General features: G+C 42.6%; 1 protein-coding gene across 3 annotated transcripts in view; it reads left to right on the top strand.

The window, feature by feature from the left end:
* The window catches only part of GTF2F2 (general transcription factor IIF subunit 2), a 292361-nt gene extending 287991 nt beyond the window's left edge, over positions 1 to 4370 (top strand). For all 3 annotated transcript variants that reach the window (XM_073580282.1, XM_073580284.1, XM_073580283.1), the window contains one exon: positions 3985 to 4370. In XM_073580282.1, the coding sequence (XP_073436383.1) occupies positions 3985 to 4104 (120 nt within the window). In that variant the 3' untranslated portion in view covers positions 4105 to 4370. The remainder of the gene's footprint in view (positions 1 to 3984) is intronic.
* The last annotated feature ends 11182 nt before the right edge of the window (positions 4371 to 15552 follow it).

Below are 15552 nucleotides of genomic sequence, written 5' to 3'. Positions count from 1 at the left end.
GCTTTGACGGAAGACTCTCCTCAGACATATGAAAGCCTGCATAGAGTTGGCTAAAAAACACATGAAGAACTCCCAGACTATGAGAAATAAGATTCTCTGGTCTGATGAGACAAAGATAGAACTTTTTTTGTGATAATTCTAAGCTGCATGTGTGGAGAAAAACAGGCATTGCTCATCACCTGCCCAATACAATCCCAACAGTGAAACATGGTGGCGTCAGCATATCCTTGATGAAAACCTCTTCCAGAGTGCTCTGGACCTCAGACTTGGCCGAAGGTTCACCTTCCAACAAGACAATGACCCTAAGCACACAGCTAAAATAACAAAGGAGTGGCTTCAGAACAACTCTGTGACCATTCTTGACTGGACCAGCCAGAGCTCTGACCTGAAAATGGCTGTCCACCAGTGTTCACCATCCAACCTGACAGAACTGGGAGAGGATCTGCAAGGAAGAATGGCAGAGGATCCCCAAATGCAGGTGTGAAAAACTTGTTGCATCATTCCCAATAAGACTCATGGTTGTAACTAGCTCAAAAGGATGCTTCTACTCAATACTGAGCAAAGGGTCCGAATACTTAGGACCATGTGATATTTCAGTTTTTCATCTAATATATAAAGCTCAATGTGAGTGTGTATGTATGTCCGGGATTGGCATCCGCACCGTCGTAGCTACAGCCACAAAATTTGGCACAGTCACACGTCTGGACCCCGAGAGCGTCATAGGCTATGCTGTGAGGCGAAATTTTAACCTCGCGCGTTCCAATTCACCAAACAATTTTGCCCCTATCTACATAATGGGGAAAAAGTGTGTATGTATGTATTAGCATCTGCACCGTCGTAGCTACAGCCACAAAATTTGACACAGTCACACGTCTGGACCCCCAGAGCATCATAGGATATGTTGTGAGGTGAAATTTTAAACCCGCGCATTCCAATTCACCAAACAATTTTGCCCCTATCTACATAATGGGGAAAAAGTGAAAGGAAAAGTGTTGGAGGCAAACTGACAGCTGCCAGATGTGAACAAGGGGGACTTAAAGAATGAGAGCGATGGCGCCAATGAGTATATACCGTACAGTTGCTAAGGTGGGGCCCTGATATGGGATACTCACCACACACGGGGATATGACCACACACAAAATGCGCCACACACTACCACCTGCTTCAACACATATACCACCCTCAGCACACATTTCACCACACATACACCAACCTTGCCACATAAAAGTCGAAACACAAAAGTCGCCACTCAAAACTCGCCACGCTGTCCCTGACCTGTTTAAAAGATGAAAAATGAGCTGTGATTGGTTGCTATCAGCAACAGTTTTCTTTGTAGACAGTTGTGGTAACTGAGGCCTATTATTCTTATCATTTCTATGGTGTTGTTGTCCTTCTGTAAAGCTGGAAATAACACAATTTATTACCATGCCAACACAGACCATCCTCTGACACAGACTGCAGGGGGAGCCTAGTATCACACAGGATAGGATTAGATACACGGCTCAGCAGTCAGTATCACACAGGATAGGATTAGATACACAGCTCAGCAGTCAGTATCACACAGAATAGAAATAGATACACAGCTCAGCAGACAGTATCACACAGGATAGGATTAGATACGCAGCTCAGCAGACAGTATCACACAGGATAGGATTAGATACGCAGCTCAGCACACAGTATCACACAGAATAGTATTAGATACATGGCTCAGCAGACAGTATCACACAGAATAGGATTAGATACACTGCTCAGCAGTCAGTATCACACAGGTGTGATGACGAAAGCACGCTGCCACCAATATATGACGACAGCGCCAGCACCCTGTGCCACCAATACGTCACGATCCCACCACTGCCACGGGTATGTCAGCAGACGGAGGGATGCGACGCACTGCCAGCACACGGCTATCACAGGCACAGTGGGGGCTTATCTTAGTTATCCCGCCACTGGTACCATGTGCCAAAAATACACAGCAAGCTAATCTCGCTCTAACAATTTACCGCAGGGGGGTTATTTTGGATGCCCCACCACTGCTAACAACCTTCCAAGAACTGCGGGGATTTATGTATATCCCTCTTTCTCAGTTCCACTTTGGAACTCGCAGCTCTCCGGCGCCCCCTTATCCTCAGGTCAGTCAGGGAACTGCACCTAGGATAATTAGTCGCCGGATGGGCTGCTTGTTGTGCACGGGCAATTGGACTACTGCAGTGAGGACATTATCAATGCTGTGGCCGCAGCCCCCCTTATTCAGCATATAAGACCCTTCCGGACTGCCAACTAGCCTAACCAACCGCGCACACCACGCTGCCACCAGCCACCCTTTACTTAAAGAGTTGATTAAGAGGGTCCGTGGCAAACCCCCAAATTAGTAGCGATTATCTAAAAAGGCGCATAGTTCGTTTCTTAGAACATGAAGGCAGACTGAATAATTTTATCATTTATTCCCCAAATGGGCAGTGATTACATAGATAAAAATTGTTATAAAGTTGAGACATTAAATATGTACATTGCAAATATATGAAAACAACATGGATGAAAGAACAGAAAGTAACACTTACATGTGCTTAGGTGGTATTAGGCAGACCATGTGGGGAAAGAAGGCGGAGCCACACGTCTCCACTCATCTGAGGTTCTTGTCAGCACGGACTCTGCAGCTCCAACTGACCTCATTGTCCCCTCGCACCCCTTATGGTCTTGGCTGTGTGACCTCAGCAAAAGGGGCCAGCTGGGGAGGTTCCACCCCCCTAGTCTCTAAGTTGAAATTTTACTAAAACTTTATAATCATATCTTCACGAGGGAAGCTCGCGCAAACACATATATGGTATCATTGGTTGTAGTTCATCGAATATAATAAAACAACATCAGACATGCCATACTTAGGACACTCCATTTGGGAGTAATCCATATCTCAGTTTCTGGAGGGGTTAGAATCATGAAAATTGGGAGTTAGTAAGCTGGTTTTGTTGCCTACGCAGTTATATGATTATTATATGTCTGGCGCGTATGATTTTTGCAATATGACTTGTTTTAATACTTCCCATATACTTGCATCCAGCCTTGTGGCCAGAACAAAGGACATGCGGTCCCTTAGCTAATCCACATCATAGCTACAACAGGAAATGGACGGTGTCCTGTTACCAACAGGCAGAGGACTGTAAAGGAGGGGGGAAGTGCTGCCAGCTGACAGTTTACAATGTCCTCAGTAGTGTGAAATGGGACATTTCTAGCATGTTATAGAAACATCATACTTAACATACATATCTTACAGTACATTACAACAGGATAGGATTAGATGCATGGTTTTTATGTGCAATATAATCATTATAATTTGTTATAACTAACCACAGTTGGTTACTATGCCCAGACAACGCCGGGCTCTTCAGCTAGTTTATAATAAATTTGAAAAAAAATCTACATTTCTGGGGGGTTTTCAGTCAAGATGACGTGCAGAGGGTACATTAAGGATAAAAAAAATGAACTTTGTTGAATTTACCAAATGGCTGCAATGAAACAGAGTGAAAAATTTAAAGGAGTCTGAATAATTTCCGTACCCACTGTAAATCTATGAGAGCCAGAACAAGGTTCTCATAGACTTACGCTGAGAGCTTGTGAAGTTACCTGACTTCCGGTCATTCAGAAGCTGTGGACACAAGATGGTGCAGTAGCGGGAAGAGCTAAAGACAGCGGCTGGCATGTATAAGACTAGGGTCAGGAACTTAAATTAGTAGCTCCACTCCAGCATTGATTTAAAAAAAGCGACTGAGTGTGGTGCTTTAAGTTCTGTCCACTTGGAAGGTGGCAATTACATATACAAACTAGTGGAAAGTGACATTCGGAGCCAACTCAGAAGATCCCCTATATATTGGTTAGTAACTACTCGCTTGGACAGGATGCATTGTGAAATGTACAGCTGTGGATCCTGATGTGGTCATTTCTATTCCCATCTGATACTTTTCAGCTTACGTATTTTTGTTTCTTTTTCAGAGTTATCTGAAAGACATATTGCGAGACATTTGCATTCACAATGTAAAAGGAACTCACAAGAACACTTGGGAGCTGAAGCCGGAGTACAGACATTACCAAGGAGAAGATAAAAGTGACTAATGCTGTAAGAGATTGTGGTGCCGTGGACCTGAACACACATCACAAACTTTGTTTTTCCATTTCTATGGATGATCAGCAGCACGATGCAAAGACAAGTGAATGGGAAACCCCGTACTCCTGGGCACACTCACTTTGTATGCAGAAGACTGCTGACTACAGTCCTGTGTGTATTTGCTTCCTTTCAGATGTGCTTAGTCTATTTTTCTAAAATCCGATTTTGGATGAGAACATTCCCCCCAGCAATAAAAATGTTTGTTTTATTCTCATTTGTGTAATTTGCATTTTTCTTCATTAGTCTTTATAAGCATTCTATCTATCTCGTATCTATCTATCCCATATCTATGTGTAAAAAATAGGAACAGCACAAAATACCTTAGAGCAGTGCACGCTTCTCCAGACACCTTTTATGTCCTTAGATGATAAAAAAAAAAAAAAACAGCACCAAAATAGTAGTGGTGTGAACTGTTTAATAGCCTAGTGGCTTGGCAACGTTTCGGATATGGCAATCCTTTCTCCTTTTTTTTTTCTATTATCTCATATCTATCTATCTCATATCTATCTCATATCTATCTATCTATCTCATATCTATCATCTCCTATCTATCTCATACAGTATATATCTCATATCTATATATCTCATAGCTATCTATCTCGTATCTTTCCCATATCTATCTATCTTATATCTATAGTATAAGAAATTCCGGGCAACCCAGCCCCCCTGCCAGCGCTGCGTGCACGCCTGACTATGTGCCCACAGTGACTTTCTCCCTTTGTCCCAAGACCTTGATATCTCTGCCCCCTCCAAAAAGGAGAATATTGCTACTTATCGTGGCTGCCTTCCATGGACTTTCCATTCTCACATATATCTCTATACCTCTAGTCTGATGAAGGTCTGAGTTGTAGACTGAAACGTCATATAATGTTGGGAGAATCTGTTGTACAAATATCTATCTCTCTCTCTCATATCTATCTATCTCATATCTATCTATTGTGAGGTAGCGCTGTCATTCAAGCAGGGGATCACTCGCTTAGCCGCCATAAAACCAGATCCGGCACGGGTTTTCCATAAACAATCATAGTCCCTTCGGTTTATTCAGCATCATAAACCATCACAGCAACAGAAAACAGCATATAATCAGCATAGCGTCCATTACAGAGTTACCCTCTGTTATCCTGTAGTCATATATGTTATGCACTGTTCAATGCGCAGGCTTCCTAGCCCCAAGTTATCTCACCCTGTCAGGGTTTCCTCATGCTGCTTCACCATGCTGCACACGTTCATTCCCTCCAGCGAACTAACACCATTACTCACAGCCACTTCACAGGCTGTTAGCCAGGAAGCCCCATCTCAGCGGGACCTTCCACACTGGACCAACTGGGTCCCAGCATTCACCACGTGACCTACCCTGGCCACCTTATATGGTCTGTAGCCACGCCCACCGGATCACATGGTTATGACCTCATCACAGGTCCTTCACACTCTCATACACACTCTACCATAGTGTTCTAAGCACACCCCCTGGGTGGGTTTGTAGGTAACTAGGCCCGCCCATCTCCCTAGTTACCTGGAGACTTCTCCCTGACACATTGACACAGCACCTCAGCAGTATCACTGCTGCTGAACACACGCATCAGTCTCCATCTCAAGGCCACCCACCTTGAGATACATAACGGTCCTTCCGCATTCTGCCACTCATCCTCTCTCTGGGGACATCAACACAGCGCCCCCTAGCGGACACAGTGGTCATTACACCACACTATCTATCTCATATCTATCTCTTATCTATCTATCTCATATCTATCTATCTCATATCTATCTCATATCTATTATTCTATCTCATGTCTATCTCATGTCTATCTCATATCTATCAATCTCATATCTATCTATCTATCGCATATCTATCTCATATCTATCTCTCATATCTATTTATCTCATCTATCTATTTATCTCATATCTATCTATCTCATATCTATCTTTCTCATATCTATCTACAGTATCTATTTACAGTATCTATCTCTCTCATATCTATCACATATCTCTCATATCTATATATCTATCTCATGTCTATCTCATATCTATCTCATCTATCTATCTCATATCTATCTCATATCTATCTATCTCATATCTATCTCATGTCTATCTATCTCATGTCTATCTATCTCATGTCTATCTATCTCATGTCTATCTATCTCATATCTATCTCATATCTATCTATCTATCTATCTCATATCTATCTCATATCTATCTATCTCATATCTATCTCATATCTATCTATCTCATATCTATCTCATATCTATCTATCTCATATCTATCCTTCTCATATCTATCTACAGTATCTATCTCATATCTAGCGATCTCTCTCATATCGATCTCTCATATCTATCTCTCTCATATCTATTATGAGATCGTTCACCGAAGTTCATCAGCTGATCAGCTCCGGTGACTTCTCATACGGCACCACTGCTGCTTTGGAAAGTTCTCGCGCAGCGGTGCAGTAAAGTTAGAGCACCGGAGCTGATCAACTCCGGTGAACTCTCATGGTAGCTCAGTGATACACTGCGGGAGCGATTACATCCTGTCAGTGTATTGCCGGCAGCTGGGTAGAGCAGTCACATCTCCCGATGTGACTGTTATAAAAGTGAGGTCGCCGTGGGACACTTGGATTACGTGGACTACGACGGACAGGTGAGTATATGTTGGAATATTATTTTACATTATTTCTAGGAGACAAAGGAGTCGTAGGTTAGGTGTTAGCTGAGTATAATGGGTTTTTATTTTTGTGTGAATATGTAAATATGTATATAAGGTAATGGGGTGCTCACTGTATATACTAGGTGCTCAGGGGTAAAAGACTATAGACCTTTAATATTGTGTGCCAGGGTTTTTCTAAATGATCATTTTTATTAATCCAAAACGAATAGTCCATTAGACCAAAAAATGCATACAGATAATTGATTGTCAATGTTTCGACTCAAGCGCCTTTTTCAAGACATCTGAAATAATGAGAATTCACAATAATGAATAAATGGAAAGAAAAAGGAAAACCATTCCACAAGAAATAATAAACAAAATAGGTCTGTATAATATATCAGACAGTTATTAATACATATTTACATAATCACCACAAAATGACAATATTCCAATTAGGCCTCTTTCACACTTCCATTTTTGACCATCAGTCAAAATCCGCCAGGTTTTGAAAAAAACGGATCAGCCATTTTTTTTGCGGATCCGTTTCTTTCCCCATTGAGTTGCATTACTGGCGGATCTTGATGGATGGCCATGTGTTGGATCCGTTTTTGTGAGGATCCGCCAAATTTTTTTCATCCGCCGGCATGCCTGGACGGACCTTGCAACGTTTTTTTTGTTGTTGGATCCGCATTTTCCAGTGCGCATGCCCGGAGAAAGGAAGTTAGGGAGAAAATTAACCCTGAAATCCTTTCTGGCGGACGAAAAAATCTCTCTCTCTCTCTCCCTCTCCTTCCCCCTCTCTCTCTCTTTCTCCTTCCCAGCCAGCGGTTCCTTTAAAATTCTTCATTCTGCGGATCCGTCAAAAAACGGATCATGTGGCATCCGTTCACATCAGTTAGGAACGGATCCGCTATTCCGCCTTTTTGGCAGATTTTAACTGACACAAAAAACTGAAGTGTGAAAGAGGCCTTAGACTTTACATATGATATGAGCATTATGTTCATTAACACTTATGAGGCAACCATACCCCCAAACATTATGTATATTTTTTATTATGCCATGATTAACTTGCAATAAAAAATGAATCTTGATCAGATATAGTCATCCCAAAAAAATACAACAAGTATGATACCTGTGCAAAGTAAGGTCTTAAATCTCGGAGTCTGGACTTCAGAAAGTTTTCAAAATAATCCTATGGAGGTGTGCCACCTTATGGCAAAAAACACAAATACTTAATGAAAAGAAAAACATGAGTGTCCACCAGACGCCACAGTCAGGCCAATTCATATAAAGGCACAATGAAAAAATTATTATATAGACATACCTTATGAAAAAAAGAGAATTCAAGATGCATGACAGAGTGATCCGCTAGTGCTGCACGGCAAGAAAGAAAACGCCATAGCTGTCCCCGTGCGTCATTTTGACGTGCCCGCCGAACACAACATGTTGCATTCGGCTGGCACGTCAAAACGACGCACAGGGACGCATCCGCATACAATGCATGTCCCTGCGTACACAGTGTTGATTATAGGTATGCAAGACACATGTGGATCTTAAGGAAAGAAGTACGCAGGCCTACACTACACACTGAAATGCAAATGTGAAACCAACCTAATGGTGACTGGTTCTTGCTCTAGGTTGTTGCTGTGTTTCATTCTCGGATCTTAAGCCACATTGGCACTGGTGGTGTGCATTTTTTCCTTCTCCCATATGTTCCTCCAGTATTGTTCAGTCTCTGCTATTGGTGGAGTTGCTGCCATTGCGCTGTTACTCTGTAGTTGGGAGTACACCTTGGATGCTTCTTTGGAGAACAAGGCATTTATCTTCTTGGCCTCAGCTTCTCTAGTGTATCTCCCTAGTCTTGCAGTGAGTGCTGTGAGCCTTTGTTTAGCAGTCTCTGGGGCTTCAGTTGGGGTCAGGCCTGAATACTTGTCCTCCTTGGTCTTATTCGTGTTCTTTACACTCTTCTGTATTTCTGTTAGTTGGCTGACTTCCCTTTGTGTCACTTTGATCTTTGTCTCCAGTCTTCTTTTCCAAGAGGGGCACATACTTCTGTTATTCTACCTGGTTGAATAGCCAAGCATTTCCATGATTGCTGAGGCAGTAGCATAGATCAGTTTATTAGTCTGAGTTATGGTGGTGGTAGGTATTGATGCAAGTGCTCTATTGCCAACTTCTAGCCTACTATCTGGGGGTGTTTCTTTGCTGAGCTTTGGCAATTGATCTCTGGTATTGATGGTATCTAAGATCTTCTGTTTCAGATCAGCTGCAGTGCTCACTAGTTGCAGGATTGGATCTTCAGAGGGTTGCACATGTTATTCTTCCAGGTCTTCATGTGGTGTGGATCTGCAGTACAGTTGATCCATCTCAAGTTGCGATAATAGCTTTCTCTTTATGATATTGAAACGTTGGGTGACTGGTTTCTCAGTCAATGGATATGCAGGTCTTGTATCCATCCAGAGTTTCCTCATACACTTCATATATCCTCTCTCATTTGGTCTGCTGTTATAGTAGCATTGTATCAGATCCAGGTTCTCTTGCCTTGTCCATGTATGGTTTGTTCCAGTAGCTCATTTATCATCAGATTGTCCTAGTTCCTCGACATCTAATGCGGACCTTGTTAATCCAGGCGACGTCCGAGCCGGTATGACTCTTTGTTCGTGACGCGCTCATGTTTATTGAGGTAGGTACTATAGTGTTAGTAGTCTTGACCAAGGACTACTGCTGTTATATTATTTCCAAAAGGACAGAGCCGGGATTTGAACCCCAGTCTCCCATGTTGGTGGTTGTGCACTTTTTTTAACATCTATAACAGCCGCCTAAGGTAGGTATTATAGTGTTAGGAGCCTTAGTATAATTTATTTTCATTTATTTTTTACACTTAACCATTACACTATATCAGCCACTATATTATATATAATAGAATAGAATATATACAGTGCCTTACGAAAGTATTCAGACCCCTGGAACTTTTCAACCTTTTCATATCATGCTTCAAACATAAAGATACCAAATGTAAATTTTTGGTGAAGAATCAACAACAAGTGGGACAATTGTGAAGTTGAACGAAATTTATTGGTTATTTTAAATTTTTGTGGAAAGTCAAAAACTGAAAAGTGGGGCGTGCAATATTATTCGGCCCCTTTAACTTAATATTTTGTTGCGCCATCTTTTGCTGTGATTACAGCTGCAAATCGCTTGGGGTATGTCTCTATCAGTTTTGTACATTGAGAGACTGAAATTCTTGCCCATTCTTCCTTGACAAACAGCTCAAGCTCACTGAGGTTTGATGGAGATCGTTTGTAAACAGCAGTTTTCAGCTCTTTCCACAGATTCTCGATTGGATTCAGGTCTGTACTTTGACTTGGCCATTCTAACACCTGGATACGTTTATTTGTGAACCATTCCACTGTGGACTTTGCTTTATGTTTGGGATCATTGTCTTGCTGGAAGACAAATCTCCATCCCAGTCTCGGGTCTTTTGCAGACTCCAACAGGTTTTCTTCAAGAATGGTCCTGTATTTGGCTCCATCCATCTTCCCATCAATTTTAACCATCTTCCCTGTCTCTGCTAAAGAAAAGCAGCCCCAAACCATGATGCTGCCACCACCATGTTTGACAGTGGGGATGATGTGTTCAGGGTAATGAGCTGTGTTGCCTTTACGCCAAACATATTGTTTGGCATTGTTGCCAAAAAGTTCAATTTTGGTTTCATCTGACCAGAGCACCTTCTTCCACATACTTGGTGTCTCCCAGGTGGCTTGTTGCAAACTTTAAATGACACTTTTTATGGATATCTTTGAGAAATGGCTTTCTTCTTGCCACTTTTCCATAAAGGCCAAATTTGTGCAGTGTATGACTGATTGTTGTCCTATGGACAGAATGTCCCACCTCAGCTGTAGATCTCTGCAGTTCATCCAGAGTGATCATGGGGCCTCTTGGCTGCATCTCTGATCAGTCTTCTCCTTGTTTCAGATGAAAGTTTAGAGGGATGGCCGGTTCTTGGTAGATTTGCAGTTGTATGATACTCCTTCCATTTCAATATGATCGCTTGCACAGTGCTCCTTGGGATGTTTAAAGTTTTGGAAATCATTTTGCATCCAAATATGGCTTTAAACTTCTCCACAACAGTATCACGGACCTGCCTGTTGTGTTCTTTGGTCTTCATGATGCTCTCTGTGCTTCAAACAGAACCCTGAGACTATCACAGAGCAGGTGCTTTTATACGGAGACTTGATTACACACAGGTGGATTATATTTATCATCATTAGTCATTTAGGACAACATTGGATCATTCAGAGATCCACAATGAACTTCTGGAGTGAGTTTGCTGCACTGAAAGTAAAGGGGCCAAATGATATTGCACGCCCCACTTTTCAGTTTTTGACTTTTCCACAAACATTTAAAAAAAAAATGGAAGATCTTAGAACTGGCCTTCTATAAATTCAGAGCTAGCCTGGGGAAGGCATTTATGCAGGGGGCATTTATGTACATGTAATCGAAGTACATGTAACAAAGTATGCTGGCAGTTATAACATGGCAGTTAGACAAGGCAGGAGACAGGTAAGACAAATCTATTCCCTGTACATTTGGACTACCACAAATATTTACCATATGCATTTGTATAATTTATATCCTGGCCGCTGCATTTACACACATCCACCGCCCTGGTATTAACTCTCTACACTCCGTCCATATTGGCCCCTCACTCCTTTCCTCTCCTATGTATAGCACTCACGCTCTTTTCACATTGCTACACAGAACAGATCCATTCAGTCCCACCATTCAACATCAGAGACGCTTTCACAAATCGCTTAACCATCTGCTCACTCTTTCTATCCTCCTAGTCGCAGGAGATATTGCACCCAACCCTGGTCCCCCATGCTATAGAAAGTCAAACCCCCCAACTGCTACACTCATAAGCCCCTCTAATCTTATTAATATTCCCTGCCTGCCATCTGTCTCTCTTAATTGTGCCCTTTGGAATTCTCGCTCAGTGTGTAACAAACTTTCCTTCATTCATGACTTTTTCCTTTCTAATTCTCTTAACCTTCTGGCTCTTACTGAAACTTGGATCCAGCAGTCAGACACTACCGCTGCTGCTGCTCTTTCATATGGTGGACTACACTTCTCTCATACCCCAAGATTAGACAATAGAGCAGGTGGAGGCGTTGGTCTGCTCCTATCACCAAAATGTACCTTTCAGGTTATTCCTCAACTACCCTCACTTGTCTTCCCTTCTTTTGAGGTCCATGCCGTCAGACTCTACACCCCCTTCTCCATGCGAATGGCTGTGGTATATCGTCCTCCCGACCCCTCCCATCAGTTCCTGGATCATTTTGCCACTTGGCTTCCATATTTTCTCTCCTGTGACATCCCTACCCTCATCATGGGTGATATCAACATCCCCATTGCTCTTCCTCTCTCCCCATCTGCTACTCACCTTTTATCTCTAACCTCCTCGTTTGGCCTTTTGCAGCTTACTAATTCTCCAACGCATGAAGACGGAAACTCCCTTGACTTGGTCTTCTCTCAGCTTTGTGCAGTGGATGATTTTGCAAACTCCCTTCTCCCGCTCTCTGACCACAACCTTCTTTCATTCTCAATCAAGAACTGCCAGGCTGCTCAGGTCACCCCCACTATCCATATTTATAGAAACATACAGGCCATTAACTCCCAGAAACTTATGAAGAACTTGCAGTCTTCATTGGCCCCTTCAAAGAAAAAATTGACCAGATCCGACAGGAAATTATCTCCCAATCACCTCATACCATGCACTGTCCTCCCTCCCCCACTGCATCTAGCTCACTCTCTGATTTTGAACCAGTCACAGAAGACGTAAGCAGGCTCCTTGCATCTTCTCGCCCAACCACTTGCACCAGTGACCCATTTCCGTCACATCTACTCCAGCCCCTTTTCCCTGCTGTCACCCCTCACCTAACTAAAATATTTAACCTCTCTCTTCTGGTATCTTTCCCTCCTCATTTAAGCATGCCATCATACATCCACTACTTATGAAACTATCCTTCGACCAAAACTGTGCCGCTAACTATAGACCTGTCTCTAATCTTCCCTTCATCTCTAAACTCCTGGAACGCCTGGTCCACTCCCGTCTTATCCGCTATCTCTTCGATAACTCTTCTCGACCCTCTCCAATCCAGTTTTCGCTCTTTACACTCTACTGAAACTACCCTCGCTAAAGTCTCTAATAATCTACTAACAGCTAAATCAAATGGTCATTACTCCATGCCAATTCTCTTGGATCTCTCTGCAGCATTCGACACTGTGGATCATCAGCTCCTTCTCACTATGCTCCATTCCATTGGCCTCAAGCACACCGTTCTCTCCTGGTTCTTCTATCTCTCTGACCGCTCCTTTACTGTATCTTTTGCTGGCTCCTCCTCTCATCTTCCCATTACTGTTGGGGTTCCTCAAGGATCAGTCCTAGGCCCCCTCCTCTTCTCTTTGTATACGGCCCCTATTGGTCAAACAGTAGATTTGGTTTCCAGTACCATCTCTATGCTGACGACACCCAATTATACACTACTTCTCCTGACATCATGCCAGCCTTTCTAGAAAACACCGGCGATTGTCTAAACGCTGTGTCTAACATCATGTCCTCACTATATCTGAACCTGAACCTGTCAAAGACTGAACTCCTTGTGTTTCCTTCCTCTACTAATGTACCTATACCCGACATTGCCATTTCTGTGTGTGGTTCCACTATTAATCTCCAGGAACATGCCTGCTGTCTTGGGGTCATACTTGACACCGAGCTTTCCTTTGCCCCCCACATCTGATCACTGGCTCGCTCTTGTCATCTTCACCTCAAAAACATTTCTAGAATTCGACCTTTTCTTACTTTTGACTCTACAAAAAATATTACTGTTTCTCTTATTCATTCTCGTCTCAACTATTGTAACTCTCTTCTAATCGGTCTCCCTCTTACCAAACTCTCCTCTCTCCAATCTGTCTTGAATGCTGCAGCCAGGATCATATTCCTCGCCAATCGTTACACCGATGCCTCTACCTTGTGCCAGTCATTACACTGGCTACCCATCCACTCCAGAATCCGGTACAAACTTATTACCCTCACCCACAAAGCTCTTCATGACTCATCACCACCCTACATTTCCTCCCTTGTTTCAGTATACCATCCTACCCGCGCCCTCCGTTCTGCTGATGACCTGAGGTTAGCATCCTCAATAATCAGAACCCTCCCACTCCCGTCTCCAAGACTATACACGTGCTGCGCCAATTCTTTGGAATGCACTTCCCAGGTCAATACGATTAGTCCCCAATCCCCACAATTTTAGGCGTGCCATGAAAACTCATTTATTCAGACTGGCCTACCGCCTCAACACATTAACCTAATCTATCCCTATGTGGCACAGCCAAAAGTTTTTACCATAACCAGGTTCCCCGCATCATGTTCCCACATGCTTTATGCATCCATTAGCCCTCTGCGTCTGTACTGTTACACACTTAACATTATGGCTGGTCCATGCAATCAGGGCAACTGTTGCCACCTACCTTTCGTGTCTCCCTTTTTTCCTCATAGACTGTAAGCTTGCAAGCAGGGCCCTCATTCCTCTTGGTATCTGTTATGATCTATGTGATTATTGTTATGCAGTAATGTCTATTGTCTGTACAAGTCCCCTCTGAAATGTAAAGTGCTGCGGAATATGTCGGCGCAATAGAAATAAAATGTATTATTATTATTTTTATAAAATAATCAATAAATTTCATTCAACTTCACAATTGTGTTCCACTTGTTGATTCTTCACCAAAAAATTTTCATTTAGTATCTTTATGTTTGAAGCATGATATGTGGGAAAAGGTTGAAAAGTTCCAGGGGGCCGAATACTTTCGCAAGGCACTGTATATTCTGTTTACAGTGAGTACGGAAAGTATTAAGATGTCTTTAAATTTTCATTCTTTGTTTCATTGCAGCCATTTGGTAAATTAAAAAAAGTTCATTTTTTTTCTCATTAATGTTCACTCTGCACCCCATCTTGACTGGAAAAAAAACAGAAATGTTGAAATTTTTGCAAATTTATTAAAAAGAAAACCTGAAATATCACATGGTCATTAGTGATGAGCGAGTATACTCGTTGCTCAGGTGGTCTCCGAGTATATTGGCGTGCTCGGAGATTTAGATTTTGTCGTCACAGCTGCATGATTTGCGACTTTTAGACAGGCTGAATACATGTGGGAAATCCATAACAAACAGGCATTCCACACATGTATTCAAGCTGTCTAGCAGTTGCAAATCATGCAGCTGAGATGACGAAATCTAAATCTCCAAGCACCCCAAAATACTCGGGAAAACCCTAGCAATGAGTATACTCGCTCATCACTAATGGTCATAAGTATTCAGACCCTTTGCTCAGTATTGAGTATAAGCATCCTTTTGAGCTAGCACAGCCATGAGTGTTCTTGGGAATGATGCAACAAGTTTTTCACACCTGGTTTGGGTGATCCTCTGCCATTCTTCCTTGCAGATCCTCTCCAGTTCCGTCAGGTTGAATGGTGAATGTTGGTGGACAGCCATTTTCAGGTCTCTCCAGAGATGCTTAATTGGGTTTAGGTCAGGGCTCTGGCTGGGCCAGTCAAGAATGGTCACAGAGTTGTTCTGAAGCCACTCCTTTGTTATTTTAGCTGTGTGCTTAGGGTCATTGTCTTGTTGGAAGGTGAACCTTCAGCCAAGTCTGAGGTCCAGAGCACTCTGGAAGAGGTTTTCATCCAGGATATCTC

This window comes from Dendrobates tinctorius, unplaced genomic scaffold, assembly GCF_039654945.1.
Source record: "Dendrobates tinctorius isolate UK_male_01 unplaced genomic scaffold, ASM3965494v1 ptg000064l, whole genome shotgun sequence".
NCBI classification, from domain to species: domain Eukaryota; kingdom Metazoa; phylum Chordata; class Amphibia; order Anura; family Dendrobatidae; genus Dendrobates; species Dendrobates tinctorius.
This window is presented reverse-complemented; position numbering and strand designations above follow the sequence as displayed.